An 18961-nucleotide genomic window follows, 5' to 3' on the forward strand; every position below is an offset into this window, starting at 1 on the left:
CAGTTATAGCTCTTCTGCCCTGCTGCTCTACATAATTTCTCCATGCAAGACTGAAACGTCAGAGAAGAAAAGATTTCCATGGCTTGTGTGCAAGATGTCTATCTGCCCCATTCTAGGAAACAGCTGCACTTCTTTAAAGAATCAGCTTTAGGCAGAGAACTTGGACACGTCTGATAAGTCAGTGTTTGTGAAGTACATAAGGAGTAGAAACAAGGGTCTTAAAATAAAAATAATGGCTAATTTAAAATACAAATAAGTCTTTTACTTATCCCTGCTGGAAATAAATCTGTTGGTTATAGTCCCCCACCTACTGCGTGGGTGTTCTGATAGGAGATTAGCAATACAGCTTTTCCTCTTGCATGTCTCCCTTGCCTGGTGACATTTAACTCTTTAGGAACATTTTTCTGTTGGGACTAGGACTATGACATTCACACAAGTCTGTTCCATTCTTTTCTTTGTCCCTAACTTTTTCTCCACCTGTTACCTAGACAACACAGAGGAAGGAGCTACCTGAGTAAACTTGAGGTGAAATCTAAACTGAGAAGAATAAGAGTCAGAAGGGAGGCTGAGTGCTCCTGCAGGCTGCCCTTGTTGCTAGAAGAGGGAGTTTGATGTGCTGTGAGCCAGAGGCAATGTGCTGTCATGGAAATGCCAGAGCCTGCAGGAAGTTTGCTCTCTCAGGGCAGCATTTGCAGGTTGGGCTCCTGTGCATTGCCAGCTGTAGTAAGGAACCTTGACTTTGTCCCTGCCTCTACAGAGAGGGAAGCTGAGGTCTCTTGCAAATACAGCCCATCTCTTGCTTCAGTGGCTCAGAGTTCTGTTTGGATATAGGCTAGACAAGTATTGAATATGCTGAGGAACTTGCACTGCTCCTGCTTGTGACTTGCTGTGCCAAATGACTTTGCAAAACCATTATGGAACATGAGTGACTGATTTCTGAAGTTCTCCAAGCACTTAAAATGTCACTCTGGTGTTCTGAAACAGCAAGGAACTTCCATTTATTTTAATATTTAGTGGATTTAAAGTACTGTATTTTGCAACTGCTTCCCCATTTCCTGAAGAAAATGTTGGAATCAAGGGTGAGAGTCCCTGGAGAAATACTGAATTCTAGAGCACTTCTTTCAGAGCACAGGGCTGTTAGGACGTGGCTTTCCTGCAGCAGAGAAGAATGGCCAGATCAATGGCCCAAAAAAAAGGGTCCCTGCTGTAGTTCTGTCTTTCTTGGATATGCCCTTCCAGGTGTGCAGTCAGTGGATAGTCAGCAGAACAGGCTGTGACAAGGTATTGAGGGCCCACAGCTCTCAGAGGGAGGTGCCCAGTCAGTCCCTGAGCTGGGATGTGAATGTCAGCATAAGATATAAGTTTTAGGTGGAACAGCCTTAAAACAAATGACAAATCTAAGTCTGAACATGCTGGCCTTGTCACCTGTTCAAAGCCTGAAAGAAGGGGAGGTTCATTCATGACCCCCTGAGAACTGAATTAAAACACTGAATTAAATATGAAGAAACCAATCCCATGGCATAAGAACTCCATTTTACACAAGTTTAATTCAGAGATACAAGAACCAAAGTGCTGCATCAAATCTTGAACCAAGTGCAAGACAATTTCTGTCTTGAATTCTTACTTTGTTTTCTTGAAAACTATTTGCTGAATTAACGGAATGTTTTGGCCAATTTAGCATAATAAAAAAAAAAAAAAGAAGTTTGTTCTTGCTGATTAGGACACAGCAGTGTGGTTGTTTTAGTCCTAGCTAATTTAACTCCAGAGTCCAGAAATATCTGTCTATTAGTGTTATGCTTGAATGCTTTTGGCTCAGTTATCTTTGTGTCCACTGCTGTGAAGTTTTCTGTAGTGCTTTGATGCTTTGTTGTAGCAGGATTTGGGATGTGCAGAAGCCAAGACTGTGCTATTTACCCACAAACTGGGGCTTCCTCCTCACTTTGCATTTCAAAGGTTTCCTCCCAGACAAGGCAGAAATATTTTTTCTCTTTTTTTTCTTTTCCCCTCTTGCAACTGGGGATGGATTTGCTTTTCAAAAAAGATGGATCCTGATTTTGCCAGTTTCCCTGTACAGGTTCTTAGGGAGGGTCTGCTGCTGAGAAGGGCGTAAGTTTGTTTGTCACAGTATAGCAGTATCTGCATGTCACTTCATTTGCTACTGCAAAGTTCACCTTTTTGATCACAGAATATTTATCAATAAGAAAAAAGTTAAAATAGAAACGTCTTTAGGATTATTTACCAGGGTGCTTACACCAGCGTTTGCTTGTTTATGTTTTCCTTGGTGCATATCCATGTGGTGTTGTAGTTTTTTGGTTTTTGGGTGTTTTTTTTTTTTTTTTTGTTAAACATTCTTCCATAGGAATTTGTGGGGAATTCTTGAAAATAGAGCAGATTTTACAAATGGATCTTGACTTCCTATTATTGGAAACATTTTTCTGTTTTCTGCTTCCTTCTGCTTCTGGTACAACCCAGACTGCAAAAAATCTATTTGAGGTGTGTGTGTGGTTGGCATGTTGTAGTCATCTGAGTTCCCTTGGCTTAAATAAGGGCAGCTCATCAATGCTACATACTAACAAATTATATGAAAACAAAATTAGAAGACAAAACCACTAAATCAGGAATATAGTGAGGCAGAACCACTCGAGGGGATTTCAATTGCTTGAACTGCTGTTGTTCTTGCACTGCTTTCCCACATGGATTTAATCTCAAATGTTATGAATTCCTGTATGATAGAGAGGAGGCATTTGCTTGCTTTTTTTTTTTAAATTCCATTTATGTCAATTGAGCCTTGAAAAAGAATTTATGATGTTCATTAAAAGCAGACCACAGTACTATTTTCTTTTTTTGGGTTGTGCTATATTTAATACACACTTAGAGGTATATTCCTGATGTCTTTTTTTAAAGAACCCAACGTGAACAATGGTATAAATCTACCATCTAGTTAAGTGTCTGGCAATGCAGAAACTGCTGTTTGCAAGCTGTGTTACTATCTTGGCTTGAGGTAATGTAATATGCTGGAGCTATTGAGAGATGCCCCCCAAAAAAGTGCAAGCTCAATGTAAACATGGCCTGAAGTGCAGCCCAAACCCCTCCGTGGGGCTGGGCGCGTCAGGCCAGCCCTGCTGAGCTTTGGGGAAGCCAACAGCGTGGAATTCTTTCTTCAAATCCTTTAGCTCCTTAGAGTAAATAGGTTTATGGCTTACAAACGTTCATCTGAGTAAAAGTTACCCTTGTTGGGACCTACATAAGATGAGGTTTGGCCGATATCCAGCGCCACTAATCCCGGGCTCTGCGTGCTGTGGTGTGTCAGGCTGGCTCTGCACAGGTTGTGCTGCCCACTGGGGATGTCTCCTGCCCAAACAGCTCCTGGTGCTCATCCACCTCTGTGAGGGCACCAGTAAAATGTCATGTGAGCTATAAACTGCTTCTCCTTGGAATGTATTCATGTATAATCCTCCCGACATAAGCTGCGGGATTTGTTTTGCTTTAAGGTATGCGGGGGGTATAGTTAGGGTCAGCTATATTGAGGTGACCCAGTGAGACAACTGACCACTAAAATAAATGCAAACATAGGAAAAGCTTCAACTCATCTGTTCAAACTCCATCTGTTCTGAACCAGCTCTAGTTAAGGCATATGATCTGTTGATGGGAAATTCAAAATCAGGCTGAAAAAATGTGAAACCCTTAGACATGAAGGGTGGCAGCACAAGCTATAATTAGTGATGATTTTTCTTTTTTTTTATTTTAATATTGCTTCCTTGTCTTGTTTGGAACTGGGTAATTCATCTATGGTGACTAAAACTGGAATTTGGAGGGGTATAAACTGTGCCTGGTATGAACTGCATAGAGAATCATTTACCAAAGCACCAGCAAATCCTGGGAGAGTAGAAGAGGACTACTGTGTGCTGGCAGTTCTGCACAGCTGGTTTTGGTTCAATCAAGCTAGATTGCTTGGGATCAGCTCCTTGGAAGCCTTTCTTCCATTGGCTTTGAACAGTACTTAAAATGCAGTAATCCCCTGCTGAGTCTGCTCAAAGCTTGAGCAGCAGTGCAAGTTCAGAATTAAAAAGCATCTTTAAATAGATAAATGCATCACTGGGCTTAGCCAAACTTTTCTCACAGAGTGGTCTAATGCAAGCACTTGGTTTCAAGGGGCAGGACATTCCATGTAAACACTGCTGTGATATCCCACAACATGTTAGGTTGTTTAGAACTACAGTAAACATGTTAAAATAATGTTAGGGCTTTGCACAAAGTTGTTTGTTTTGTTTTCAGTTTTTGTAGAGAGTTTCCCAAGTGGAATGAGAACCATGTAGCTGAAGTTACAGTGGTTCTTTGTGTGAGCTGGGAGCCAGGTGAGTGGACTTACAGATGTGCCATTCATCATTATTCTGGCAAAATAACACTGGACATACGTACCTGTAAAATTGTCTCTGTCTGGAATTACGCAGAGAGCTGTGTACCCATCTTGGCAGAGGAAGAGCTGAGGCTTCCCCTGCTACCCTGATTCTTGCAGGGATCTACATGGAGCCAAGTGGGAAGAGCTTCTTTGCAGACTGTTTGTGTGGGGGTCCTGTGGCCTGTTGTGGGGCTCCTTCCCTCCTGGTTTGAATACTTGAACACAAACAGCCTCTTGCCCAGGCAAGGCAGGCAGGAGAAACACTGGGACCACATTTCGTGACTCCATGGGCAGAGGAGAGGCTGCTCATGCCCAGCTGCCTGCCACTGAAAGCTCCAGCTGTAAAGGCTGAAGTTTGTTGCAGTTGCAAGTAATTGAAAGTAGGGATTCTTCATGGAAAACCTGAACTATGAGCATCACTGTGACTCCACCTTTAATAACTTTAATGACTTGTATGTCATAATGAAGAGTGGCATGTGCTGAACAAACATCTCCATAACCTCATTCATTAAGAGGCAAATCTTTCAGAATCCAATATTATGTCTCAAAGTCAAGTAACCAGCACATTTTGGTGCAAACAGGCTGAGTTATGGAATTACTTACACTGGACCATCATCACTTTGTGGGTGTGTATGTGTGTCACAAAGGAGCAGACAGATGATGAAGTGGGCAGCACTGCTGACCTGACAAGAGGCTGAAGGCCTTTTGGGCCAGAGCATCAGGGAGTGCAATATAAACACTGATCAAATGAAAATTGTAATAGAAAATTAGAATTGTGAAGGGGTGAGAGATCCCTTCAGAAAGAAACTAGCAGTGAGCCTCAGAGAGTGTATATAAACCACTTTCTCTGCCTTAGGGAAACAAAATTCCTGGTGTGGAGCTAGCAAGGGGAGGAAAATAGAAACAAGTGGGAATATTTAGAGCGAGGTTTCTCTTTCAGTTCCCTTGTGCTCTATTTCTGTTCCCATATTGCATTTGAGAACCAGCAGTCACTGGGAAGCCAAGCCTGTAGGTGTAGTCCATTGGCATCCACTTGGCTCTGCTCCATGGAGCTGTTCTTGTTGGCAGCCCAGGTTTGGCTGAGCAGTGCTGTCCTCAGGGACCCCTCTCTGCAGCTTTCATTTCTAATTTTCTTTGGTTTGAGTTTTTATCATAATCTATTGATACTGGAAAAAATATTAGCAAGTCCTGTTCTATTTTTACCAGCCATTCTCTTTGAAATGGGTGGCCAGGTGAGATGGGGTGAACTTGTCTATTCTGACCCAGATATTTTTTGTGTTAATTTAGCAACAGTGAAAAAGTTCCTGTGTGAAGAGGTGATTGTTACTAAGCTTTGTCACTGCCCCTGTGGTGCTGAATCACTGTTTCATGGTTGATAGTGTAGGTGTCGTGTTTGACAGGTCTGTGAGTGTGTGCTGTGACGCTTCACTGAGAGCAGGAGGATACAGACAAACTCTAGTATCTGGGGGAAGACTTGGTTTGCTGCCTGTCTTCCGAGGATTAGCAGTTCTTAAACTCCATCCCAGTCCAGCACACAAACTCTGGGAGCTTGGAGCCTCCCATGAACTCCAGCAGAGCTGTGAAAGCAGCTCTTGGGTCAGTATTAGCTGTGTCACCTGCTGGGCTCTGCACCACTGAGCAGAAAGGGGCTCCTCAGCTCGGTGACTCTCATATGGGGCCAGCTCTCAGCTGGTGGTGAACCTCCAGGCACAGAATTAACTTCATGTGTTTGAAAGGCTCGGTCACAAACTCACTCAGGGAAGAATTAAGTTGTCAGAATGTACTGTGCTTCTTTCATGAGCTTGGAAATCTGTACATAAAATAACTACATCTAACTGAAACCAGGCAGCAGAATGACACTGTCCTGTTTCTCCAGCTTGGTCCGGGAGAAACCTAAAAATCATCAAGTTGATGAATTACTTAGGGTAATTGGAAAAATGAAATTTAGATTAAATTTAAATTCTGGTTTATTACAAGTGCCCTGCAGCACTTCTTACCTAATGAGCAGAACAAACTTCTGCTTTTTCCAAGTGCTGCCATAAACCACATTATTTCCTTAGGTAAAAACTTTGGCCAAGATCTCCACAATGTGTGTATCCCAAACTAGATGCTAAAAAACTGATGCATTTTTGAGTCCTGCTTGTGTTGGAAAGCAAAGCCACAGATTTGACCAGTTAACTGTGGGTGTGGATTTACAGTTCAGCTTTCAAAGGCCTGGCCTTTGGCATCTTCCAAGGTGGCACCTGTGCTCTTGAGGCCGAGAGCTCCATGGTCCTGCATCAGGGAGCACAACTGGGGGCTTTAGACAGACCTGCAGGATGCTGCTGCCCAGCTGAGGGACATCTGACCTGCTTCTGATCAAGTGTGTGAACAGACCCAGGTTCCATCCCACTGTTTCATAGCAGGCAAAATCAGGGTGGTTGTGTTTTTGCCCAGCTGCCTGCACAAGTCTCGTCAGTGCTAATTTCAGCCATGCAGTTTTAATTTGCTGTCGCATGTCTGCCAGAGCATTGCAGGAGGGTGGGAAGGAGGATATTTTCCCTGATGACTGCTGTTGACATTTGCAGAGTAAAAGTGAAGTCAGGCAGTTGTTTGTTGGAGGTTTTGGTGCCTGCAGCAGTTGTGAGCCAGCCGGGATCGCCCAGTGCCTGTCACCCAGCAGGGACATTCCCAGCTGCAGCATGGGGAAAATTGCTCAAGCTGTGTTGCTTTTGAACTTTGTTTTTTAGACCGGGGATGTCAGGGAAACCAAAATGATCAATCTTCCTGTACAATTTGGGGAAGCAAATGAGAAGGGATTGTATTCTTCTTTGCTGCCTCCACAAAAAAAGGAAATAATTCAGGAAATGTTCACATACACAGGCAGGCTCAGGGAAGCAATGACGTGGGAAGGGACTCATGGCTTTGTGTACAGAAGGCATCTTGCAACTTTGGTATTCACTAATGGCAGCTACTGCAGAAACAAGGCAAAATTTGTGTTTACAGGGGGGGTGTGTGAAGGCTGATGATTTTTATTCTGGTATTGTATGCCTGAGGTAAGAGCATTAGAATGATGTGTCTGCTGGTGGTCCTGAAAAGTACCTTTTCTCTGGCTGGATCCAGGCTCTGTATCTAACAGCAATGAAAATAACTTCTTTCCTAGAAGGATGGTCTTGAACTTGATTTTCACAAATCACCTGTGTCGTTATTTCAGCAGTCTGCTGTATGCCAGCACCCCAAACCATCACCACTGTGTGCAGGTGAATGGTGGGGACACCTCCCATTGGGAAGGGGGAATTGAGGGGACAAAGAGAGTCTGAGTGAGCTGTGTTGGTAAGAGCAGGAGCAGACAGAGAGCAAAGATGATGCCAGCAATAAGCATGAGCCAAGACTGGGGAAAAAATGAGAGAGATTTGAGAAATTTGCAGCATAAAAGATGTAGCGGAAGTTCCTGTGGAGAAGAGGAGGTGAAGCAGAACAGGGAAAGAAGTGGGAGGAGGAGGAGGCACTTCTGTGTTCAGTTAATAGCAACCCCAAAGAGAGTTTTAATTGGAAACCTATTATAATTATCCATGGTTTTCCTCCCATGCATTTCAGGAATGTGTGTGGCAGGTAGTTTTCCTCTTGGCTGGGTTACTGATGCAGAGGGCACTGGGTTTCCAGCCAAGTGGCAGATCCGTGTTTGTGTTTACCAGGCACTGAGCAAACACTTTAATAATGTCATTTGTCGTGGGAGATGACTCTGCAAACTGATTTCAGGTTTTTCTGTAGCAGACGGGGAATGCACTCTGATTCTGCCCTGTCTAAAGCTGCTCCTTTTAACTGTTGGAGCATGAGCTGCTGTCACCTGGCAGGAAGACATTGACCCTAGTTGGTGCTAGAGGAGACCTTGACCTCGTTGGTATGACCCATGGAGGCTCCTTCTAAATCCCCCGGGGGACTTTCTAAGTAGGGAAGGGGGTGAATCTGCAGCTTGTACATTCTTTATGTCTGGAAGGATGAAAAACAACCATGAAGGGTTCCTAAAATTTGTTTGAACTTAGTTGTCCTTTACCTCTTTGTGGGATGCCGATGCCACGTGCTGGAGAGCTGCTTTGAATGTTTGGTGCTCCTTCAGAAGCTTCTCTGAGGCACCTTTATGCTTGTTGGCAGGCAGGACTCAGATGTGATGGATGCATCTTTCAAATCCCTTTGGCAATTGAAAACAGAACAAGTGGAAACCAGTGGCCACAACTTTAGTTAAAAGCAGCCTTCTCCTACCTCACAGAAAAACCCTTTGGTTGGTGAAAATGTAGAAATTTGGAGATCAGTGAAGGGTTGGGTTAAAGTCAAGGCTTGAGAAGTGGGGTCTGCTGGGAGCACTGTCTCTGTTTTGTCAAATCACAGAAGGATGGGTTGGAAATGTTCTTCACAGACCACCCAGTCCCACCCCCTGCCTGCCCTTCCACTATCCCAGGTTGCTCCAAGCTGTGTCCAACCTGACCTTGGACACTTCCAGGGATGGGGCAGCCACAGCTTCTCTGGGCAGCCTGTGCCAGCACCTCACCATCCTCAGTCTAAAACATTTCTCCTCAATGTCCAGTCTAACCTGGCCTGTTGCAGTTTAAAACCATTGCCTGGCATGACAGACCCTGGTAAAAAGCCTCTCTCTGTCTTTCATGTCAGCCCCTTTTATAATTGAAAAGCTGCAGTAAGGTCTCCCTGGAGCCTGCTCTTCTCCAGGTTGTACAACCCCAACTCCCTCAGCCTTTCCCTGTGGAAAGCTTTGGTTTTATTGTGTGGGTTTGTTTACCTTGTGAGCACTAAACCCTTAATAAACAGCTCTTACCTGTCAAGGGTCTTCCTTGACTCCGTGCCATCAACTGATTAAATCCCTGTGAAGGGAAGGTGCTGACAGACTCCCCTTGCTGGCTGTGTGCCAGAACTGCTTCCAGATCATTCAAGGACACTGAATGATAGAGGGACATTTCTGTGTGTCCATGTTCATCCTCCCAGAGCGTGGGTGAGGCTGGTGAGTCTTTGGGGCCAGCCTGGGGGGCTCGAGGAGCTGTCAGAGCAATTTCTTCTGTCTCTGTCCAGAACATGGGAGGGAGGATGAACACTTAGCAGGGGTGGCTCTAGCTTGACTTGGTGCACAGCTGGTGAGCACTGATGTAAAAAGCACCCAACTTTTTCTGTCTCTTCTTTTTCACTTGTAGGTTTATTCTTCAGCCTAAAGGAGTGATTCACAATCAGCTCTTAGAAAAACAGAGAATAGCTGAAGAAAAAATTAAGGAGTTAGAGGTAAGTTTTTGGCAAATATGATGAAAGCAAAACATTAAAGGTCTACAGATACTCTTTGCTACATTTCTTTTTACCTGGTAGTTTTGGTGCTGAAGGATTGTTACAGAGAGCCTTACCGCTCTGTAACAGAGATTGTTGTAGGTGTAACAGATTGTTGTTCTTGTAACAGAGATTGTACATAGTAACAAGTAACTCAAGGCACTTGGTTCCTTTCCTAGATCTACAAACCAGTAGGGATTGATTGTTGCCTCTGTGCCCTGCTATGAAAATTGGGAGCAAGGCATTCAAATGAGATTAGTAAGAGCAAGGTCTAAAACAAGCAAAAGGATGTTTGTGTGGTTATTTGCAGCAGATAAGTGATGTAAAAATTCACCAGTGCTGTGGGTATTTAGAGGTTACACTGGCTCAGAACAATTGCACAAATTCATGGAAGAGAAATCCATTGAGAATTACCAAATATGTAGAAATGGCATCCTGCTCAGGAAGTCCCTGAGCTAAAAATGTTTGGAGGGTGGGAAACTATGAGGAGGAAGTACCATATAGCCTGCCCCGTCCTTACTCTCTGCCCTTAAGCATCTGCTTGGGGCTGCTGTTGAAGAAGAGCAGATCTGTGGGGAGATGGGACTTTGTTTTGACAGCGTGATCAGAGCACTTCTGTGTTCTTGTGTTTATCTGGTTGGAGTATTCAAGGCACAGAAGGATATCTAGGAAATAAAAAGCAGTGTCTGCGCAAGCTGCAGTGTTCAACCAGGCTATCTGCTGAATCTTGACTATCTTCTCGTGGCTGCGTCTGCAGCTTACAGCTCTTCTGAGAAGAAGTTCAAAATGTACTTTTCCAAGGCTGTTAGTGTGTGGTTTTTTTATAATTCTCCTCAAATATCATTAATACAAACCTCTGTTTCTTGGTCTTTGGGGAATGACAGAGAAAGCAAAGACCAAGTTTGTGCTAAGCTGCCTTTCCCATCTGTTATTGTTTTGGAGAAAGTGGAGACCAGATAAGTAGGGACAAGCAGGAATAGGAAGTCTGTGTTCAAACCCACTCAGACCTGTGCAGTTCTGTCTCTGTTGTCTCCTACTTACACTAAAGCAGAAGTTGAATCTCTATTTTTTAAAATCCCTTCTTAAAATTCAGCCTGCCTGAGAAGCTGTGGAGCAAGCCCATCCCCAGATGTTGTGTTGCCTGGAGTGTTGGCCATGCCAGACATTAAGGGGATTTGTGTTTCTGCCCATGAGAACTCTTTCTGCGCAGGCCAGACAAGTGCTCTGTGGGCAGGCTGTGTGTCTAAGGGGGTGTGCAGGCAAGGCCATAGTCATTTGTATGGTTATGTGGTAAAAGCAGTTGTATCCTTGCTCCTTTGAAGCCATCCCAGATGCCAGTGGCTTTGTGCAAAGACAGCCCTGCAGCTGAGGCTGGAGGAGTTCATGGCAGCACCTCTGGGTTTGGGAGCAGGTGGAATGTGGCTGGCAGCCTGTTTATAAACTGGGGTCCCTTGCTGCCAGCTGTGGTCAGCTTCTTCAGCTGTGCCCTTCAGCTGTGCCATCTGGTTTTCTTCCTGTTCCTGGTGGGGAATTATCTTACCTCCTGAACTTCCCGATCACTGAGTTCAGCAGAATGGGTGGAATTTCCCAAAAATTATAACCTTGCTGTTCTTACACAAAGCCTCAGAATTGGCTGCTTCACAAATGTGTTTTTCTGCTTTGTTGCTGAATCTCTGGTTATGGTCATTGAGTTGAAGTTTCCAGCAACAGTCTCAAAACTGAGACTGTCTCAAAAGGTGGTTGGAGTGGAAAGGTGGCTGCCACATGGGTTGGTTTTTCTTTTTAATCATGAGTAGTAGGGCTCAGAATGCCAACACTTTGAAAAGTTTGTGTTAAGTAAACATTCAGGTCCATCTTTTAAGTGATCTCCTTCCAGCTGGCTGTGGCAGTTTTGTGAAGAAGGTTTCCTTAGGCCTGGGATTCCCCATGGAAGAGGACAAGCACTTAGGCTGACAACTGCTGGAAACTGAGATTTCAGGGGAAATACCTAGGTCCGACTCAGAGGGCACTTATCACAGGAGCAGGGGATTTTGCTGTCCTGAAAACAAGTTGTGACCCAAGCAGGAAAGAATGTGAAACTTTGTGACCTTGTGCTTCCACCACATCGTTGTAAAATAAATATCAAACCAAGAAAGGTTAAACATCTCTCCATTCATTATTAAAACTGCAAGGGTTTTAAAGCTTAGGTTTATATTTTACATTGTTAACTACCTTGTGACTTACTCACATTTCTCACTTGGCACAGCTGAATCAGGCTGGTCAGAGTAAACCCCCAGTACCCGATGGTGTGGCTGATCTCATTACTCACATAGCTGAGCTCGAGGCAATTGTGCTTTGCTATGATGACATTACTGTGAAATGTGTATTTTTTGATACATTCCTGAATCTGAGAAATACTCTCCCCTCTACCTTGGTGCTGTTTACAGAGGAGTTTGCAGAGGAGGGCTGGGTTCACTGCTGAGCTCTTCTGGAAACACATCCAGCTGCATAGCAAGGAGACCTCCAGCTGCCTGTTCCTGAAAATGTGTCTTTAATTTGCTTCAGAGGTGTGAGCTGGTTTTGCTGGCATTCACAGCTGCCAGTGAACTTTGAAAACTGTTTTTGGAAAACTGTGAGGAGTTTTGTCTCTCTTCTCCCTCTGACACTATCCACTGCAGTACATGATTGCAGTCATTCCCTTTCCCTTGCTTCTCTCTCGTGGGTTTCTCTACTGTTAAAGCAGTGCATTGTATTTTTCCAGGCAGCATCACAAAATTGATGGGATGCTGCTGGTTTGAGCTTCCTTGCAGCAAAGACAGCCAGACCTGACCTTGTGGAGGGCTGGGAGAATAAGGCTTGGCTGGGACACACATTATGCTTGGTGAGAGGAGCTGTGTTCTGAAAGCACCAAGGGGTCTGGGTGTGGATGCAGAAGTTGTCTGAAGAAAACCAAAGGTAGCTTTACCCTGTTTGTTGCTAAGTGTTTATATATATATATATATAAATATAATCATAGAATGGTTTTGGTTGGAAAGGTATGGATGACTTTAAAGGTCATCCAAAGGTTTGGATGACTTTAAAGATCTCTGCCATGGCCAGGGACACCTTCCACTAGATCAGGTCTCTCCAGGTATGGGTAGCCAGAGCTTCTCTGGGCTACCTGTGCCAGGGCTTCACCATCCTCATTTAGTAAAGAATTTCTTTCTAATTTCCAATTTCCCCTCTAAATTTCCTCTCTTTCAGTTTGAACCCATTGTTCCTTGTCCTGTCACTCCAGTTTCTGATGGAGAGTATCTCTCTAGCTTCCCTGTGGGCCCCTTCAGGTCCTGGAAGGTGCTTTGATGTTTCCTTGTCTCCAGGCTGACGAGCCCAATGTTCTCAGCCTGCCAACTCCATATGCACCTGTGTGGCTTTCTGAACTTAACAACTTGTATCTAATCCTTTGGAATCCAAACACACTGCCCAGGCTTGCTGGCACAGTAGCTGTGCCTGCTGGCAGGCTGTGCCAACGGGGCTTACCCAAACCTGCAGAGATTGGTGCCATCAGCTCCCTCACACACTGGCATGGGACACGTCCTGCTTAGCAGGATTGGATTTTTCCAGTCCCGATACTATCAAATTCTTGTTGTGTTTCACGGTACAAGGGGTATGTGTTAAATCTATTTTGAAAGCATTCTAGAGGGATGAGCACAGACTCTTTTTAGCTCAGCAATGTTTGTGCAGTATTAGGAGAAAAACCAAGTAATGTTTTTCTTCCCTTGTTTTTAAGGAAACATGATATGTGAGGGGTGGAACAATGCTTTGTTTCAGGAAATGTTATCCATTTCCATTGTAGCACTAGATGGATTCTGTTTTTAAATGTGGCATTTTAAAAAGAACAAACTCTATGATGTTATAAAGACATGGAAAATTGATTCTTCATTAGGGGTGGAGAAAGTGATTATCACTGTGTGCTTTCTCTGATAATATCTGATAGTCCCCTTCTCTCCTGCTATATTCAGCTTGTTTAGTTGTCAGGCGTTGTCAGACTAAATTGCTAAAAATAACAAATAAGGGGGAGGCTCTGCTGGGCAGCTCCGTCTGCTGTGTGCCACTGAATTTAGCTCCTTCGGGAAAAGGGCAAAAGCAACCTGCAGCTTTCTGGGGGAACTGGATTTTGGTTTTAAACCCTGACCACAACATAGCTGTGTGCTTGTTTCCCAGGCAATTCTTTCACATGCCTGTGGGAGACTGAAAGTTTACTGCTGCCGAGATAAAGGGTTGGTTGGTTTCTTCTCTGGCTGCCTGGAGTAGAAAATATAATCAAGAAAGCTGTACCTAAAGGCTTGATTTCTAATTCAGAAATCCTTCATGTGAGCCCTAAAACACCATGTCCAATTTCCCTATCCCATGCAGAAAATGTCTTTGCTCTCTTTCCTAGTGGAGGAAGGAACACTGTGCACTCAAACACTGCTGTGCTCCATGTTTAAAGCCTCAGGTGATGTTTGCAAAGCTGGTGAAGTTACACAGTGACTGCACTGAAATGCCTTAAGGTGACCACTGACTGTGTTGCCTGAGCACAGTCCTGCTCGTGCTGCAGCTTCCATTTCTCTAATCTGCTTTTTCTGGGAGCTTTAAAATGGCTTTGCTGCAGCCCTGAGGCAGAGTGGCGGTGCCCCTCCTGTGATGAGTTGGCTCTGACAGTTGCCACAGCAATGTTTTCTTCCCCTGTGGGAACAAAGATTTTGGCAGGTGAGGTGTGGCTGGGGAGAAGCGCTGGAGCCTGGGGCAGGTATGGCTGGGATGGACCTGCTCGGTGTGGTCCCAGCCTCCAACGTGCTCCAACTCCCCTTCATTTTTTACTGAAACCCTCAGCATGGAGGCCAATTCTGTGGGTGGCTTTAACGATGTGAAAACAGGTCTCTTGAGATTTGTGGTGCTCTTTGCAGGCCACAAAATGCTCCTCAGAAGGTAACAATTGTTAGGCTGTTCCCAAGTTAGACCAATTTCTTCCAGGGTTTTATGGCGCAGTTCTCATCACATGGTTTGCTTGGGGTAGGCCAGTGCCCAGGAATGTGTGGTGGGCTTTTTAACTAACCAGGGGGAAATAAGGAATGCTCCTGTTTGCTTTGGAGAGGGGAAGCCTCAAGAATAACTCTCTGTGCATTAGCCTGGAGCAGATTCTACTATGGATGAGGGCGCTGTTCCCTCATTCCGTTGCTGGCATGAGCGCACGTACCGGGAGCAGGATTTGAAGCACGTTGTCACTGAAGTTGCCCCTTGTTTCCCTGTGTGTGCACAGCCAAGGTCAGTCCCTCTGCTTGCTGTAGAGGGAGGCAGGACACCTAAGATGGGGACAGGTGGAGCATGGAAGTGAGTTCACCAGGTAGGATTATTAGTATTTGGGCTTGCATGAACATTTTAGGAGGAAGCTATGGGATCTCTACAAATGATGGATGTTAAGGTGAAGATGAACTGCAGAGCCCCTCAGTGGGGACCAGGCCAGGCCAAACCCAGCATCTTGCATGGCTTTGGGTGTCAGAGGCAGCTGTGGGTGTCTGGGCAGGTCCTTCTGGACACAGACATTTGGACTTGGTGACGTTCCTGGGAAATGTGTTTCATCTTGACTCTCTTGGCTGGTGTCATCCATGTCTGAGGCTGTGCCCTCACTGAGGGTTGCTCCTGTGTTTCAGGCTGCAAAGCTGCAGGCTTAGTTTGCTTTTTGAGGACATGGGTGGTCCAGCTGCCTGCCTGTCAGCTGTGGAGCATCCACAGGCACTCCCATGGGAGAGCAGAGCACAGCTTGCATGGGCAGGGCTGTTACCAGTGGTCTGCCCTCCATGAGAGCCTTGTTTTGAAGAAGGGAATATCCAAAGCTCATTTTTTTCCCCTATAGGTCTGGCTGTCTTACAGGGAGGAGAATCTGTGTTCTCATTCGTGATTTTTGAAATGAAAGATACTCTGAGCAAGGAGAAAAATAGGCTTCAAAATGACAAAACACTGAGGAGGTTGAGAGTGTAATGGACACAGAGCTAATGCTGCCAGCACAAAATCCTGTTTTGTGGAGAGGCCCTCTGACATTGCACTGGGGCCACACAATTTAAGGTAAATACTGCAGGAATTGGGGCATAGCTAATGCTTCTCTAATTCTTTCTGTTCCCCAAACTGACTCTGCTGATGGTTACATGAAGAACAGGCCTTCACAGCTGTGAGGAATCATTCACTTCACTTGCTTTTTAATGTTTAAAGCCTCAAGGTCTGTCTTGTTTCTCAAAAATGAGGGTGGCAAAAGGATTGTATTCTTACAGCTGAACTTCATGGGTGTTTCTCTGTTGTGTGACTGTCACCTTTCATTGCAGACAGATGGAAATCAGCTGTGTGCAGCCAGCACCTGGCAGATTTTAAAGGCAGCAAGCGTTCCTCAGTATCTGCAGGGAAGGAGGTGGATCTGTTTAAAAGCTGGCTCTTAGTCCTGTGTTAAATTTGTTAGATAAAGATCAAATAACAGTATGTTCTGCTTTGAAAATTGTGTAAGAAGCTTGTCATGTGTTAAATAGTGCACAAGTCACTGGTTGCAAAACATGATGTTGGAATCTTATAGGCACAGGGAAAGAAATTCTCACATTTCAAAGGGGAAAGGGGATTCCCAGCTCTCTGGAGGGGTCATCTGCCACCTTAGGCCTGGGATGGCTTATAAAAACTAATGTCTCACCACATTTTTGTGAAAATGGTTGTGGGTAATGCTGATTTGAGTGCAATGACATGTATTTATATCATCACATATGTGTGGGTATGCAGTGGCAAGGCTGGATCTCTCATTTGGAGCAATCGTTCACTGCAAGAAGCTTTCAAACTCCCAGATTTTTGCAAGCAGTTGTTTAATTAGTAATTCTTTGTTAGTCTTCCCTGTACTGCAGACTGCAAAGTAAGCACGCAAACCAGCTGAGAGGGCAAAGGCTTTATGAAGGAAGAATTGGAATTTGATGAATTTGCTTTCACTCTTCCTACCTTTATTTTTGGGTGGATATTTGTAGATTTTAAGAGCAAGTGGATAATTAATGTGGGGGTTGTTTGTTTCCTTTTAAGTCCTTCAGGCTACTTATAGACAGGCTTTCAAAATAAAGGCATCTCAGAACATTGTTATGGTTTTTTTTGGGGAGTGGGGATTACTCTTGATTAAAAAAACCCAACAACCTAACAGAGAAAACTTTTCAAGCAACTCCTGCCAGTCCACTCACATTCCTTTGTAATTCAGAGGAAAGTGAAACACACTATGCATTAATAAAAACCCACTTCTGCTGCTTTGTCTAAATGGTTTTGTCCATCCAGGAACCTATATTACTCATCTGAGCCTGAAAACATGGCTTGTTTCCTCTCATTAGCATTAAGCTGCCTTTATGGTTACACTGAAATCATTTTAACACCAAGTTGGTTGGTAAGTCTTTCATTTTAGAGTAGGGTCTTATTCATTGTCAAAGCTCTCCTTTGTGCTTATGGCTGCAGAAGTATCCAAAGCAACGAGCTGAGCTGAATGTGGGTCCCTCTCCAAATTCCTTATTGCATGAGTAATAATTAGTCACAAACCCAGCACTGCTGTCCTTCCCTTAGTCACCAGGCCCCTGCAGTGGCTCCTGGCTGCCTTTGTGCCAAGCAGCTCTGGGGGGGGGGGATTATCTGTGCCTGATAAACGTTCAGCCTGCTTCCATCTCCTCCTCCATCTCGCCTGGGGAGAACAGGAAACGATTATTTGGAAAGCGTGCTCCTGCCTGTTGGAGCCCTGACCCAGCCCTGAGTCAGCTGTACAAAGCCACACCTTGCTCCCAGGTATGCAGGGCAGCCCTCACCGTCATGCTTCCTGCTGTCCCCACTGCTGGGTCACCCCTGCTCTGTCCCTAATGCCTTGGTGGTGGCATGTGGCTGCTCTGAGCCCAGGGCTGTCTGAACTTGGGGGGGATGCTGCCTAGGTGGGAGTTGACACCATCTTTTTGATGCTGATTTGTCTTTGAAATTTATGGAAATGATTTTTCTTTTAAAGTGGCCTTTCTTGGCCAGGACTGCAGGAGCTGAAAGGTGTGGTATGGTTTTGCAAAAGTCCTACTGCCAGGAGGGATCCTGATGAGCCACACCAGCTCTGCAGGACCACAGAAACTGAGGCACTGGGATGGGGAACTTACCACGTTTTGCAAGAGGCAGTTTGGTGAGGGACGCTTCCGCTGAAACAGAACGGGGGGGGTTTCAGGATCTGAGTGAGTTTCCCCTCCCCAAGTTCTCTGTTTGACCTGACGCTGCTGTCATAGCCTGGTTAGGGTGCAGTATCCAGCCTGGAGCAGTGTACTCCTGGAAACTGCTCTGAATGGGGAATTGTGCCAGGAAGGGGTGTCCCTAAAGGAATCCTTTGGGTTGATAATACATTTCTGCTGCCACCTACTGAAAGGTTCTCATCAACTTGCTTTTGTAGTAGTTCACATCAGGCTAGGGTGCAGGAGTTCACTGGAATAATCCATCATTTCCCACTCACCAAGAGCAGCTGTCTCCATCTCTGGAAAGTGCTGTCCTGTGGCTCAGACAGTGGGTCCATGTGAAGTGCTGCTGCCACGAGGCTGGGGTTGGGCAGAAAGGCTGGTAGTTAGCCTGGCTCTCTGCCCCTTACCTTGCCCCTTCTTCTCTTGAAGGCAAGAAGAACAGAAGTTAATAGGGTTTTTCCAGCTTAGATTTTTCAGAGTATGCTCCTCGAGGTGCTTCAGTAATGGTGGGGAAGCTCAGCTGGCTGTGCTGCAGTCGGATCAGTACACCATGATGGTGGGTTTGCACCAGCAGTTCTTTAGGCAGGTGCTTGTAAGGATTCTCTTGAGTTGGAAATGTAGTTGTATGCTTGATGTTTTCTCTTCTACACTCTAACCTAGATAGTTCTGTGGGTCCCCTTTACCTTGTGGAAGGAAGAGATGATGAAAACCACCAGGGTCTGGAATCATCACTTCCCTTTGGTATATGGCATCACACTTCTGTCAGCAGCTGTCGTCAGAAACCAGCTGGTCTCCCTTCCTATTCCAGGCCATTCATTCTTGAGCAAACTCTGGGCAACTTCCTGAGGCAATAACTGCTTGGAAAGTCTTGAAGTGTATCTAAATATTTGGTGGTTGCTGTAGAGTAGTAATTCCCAGTGTGTACATGTGCCACAGTGTTCAGCTGGGTGAGGACCAGTGCTGGGTGGACCCATCAGGGCGTAGGGCTGCCTGCAGACCTACCCCACCCCCTTGCTGGTGTCCACTATTTCAGCTTCTCCTGGAGCAGGAGCAGCTGGGT

At 45.1% G+C, this 18961-nt stretch overlaps 1 protein-coding gene across 1 annotated transcript in view; it reads left to right on the forward strand.

Moving 5' to 3' along the window:
- The window catches only part of PFDN1 (prefoldin subunit 1), a gene marked incomplete at its 5' end in the record, with an annotated part of 31128 nt that overhangs the window by 5706 nt on the left and 6461 nt on the right, over positions 1-18961 (forward strand). The window contains one exon of the mRNA XM_005425355.2: positions 9577-9661. Coding sequence (XP_005425412.2) covers positions 9577-9661 — 85 coding nt within the window. The remainder of the gene's footprint in view (positions 1-9576; positions 9662-18961) is intronic.

This window comes from Geospiza fortis, unplaced genomic scaffold (assembly GCF_000277835.1).
Source record: "Geospiza fortis unplaced genomic scaffold, GeoFor_1.0 scaffold413, whole genome shotgun sequence".
NCBI classification, from domain to species: domain Eukaryota; kingdom Metazoa; phylum Chordata; class Aves; order Passeriformes; family Thraupidae; genus Geospiza; species Geospiza fortis.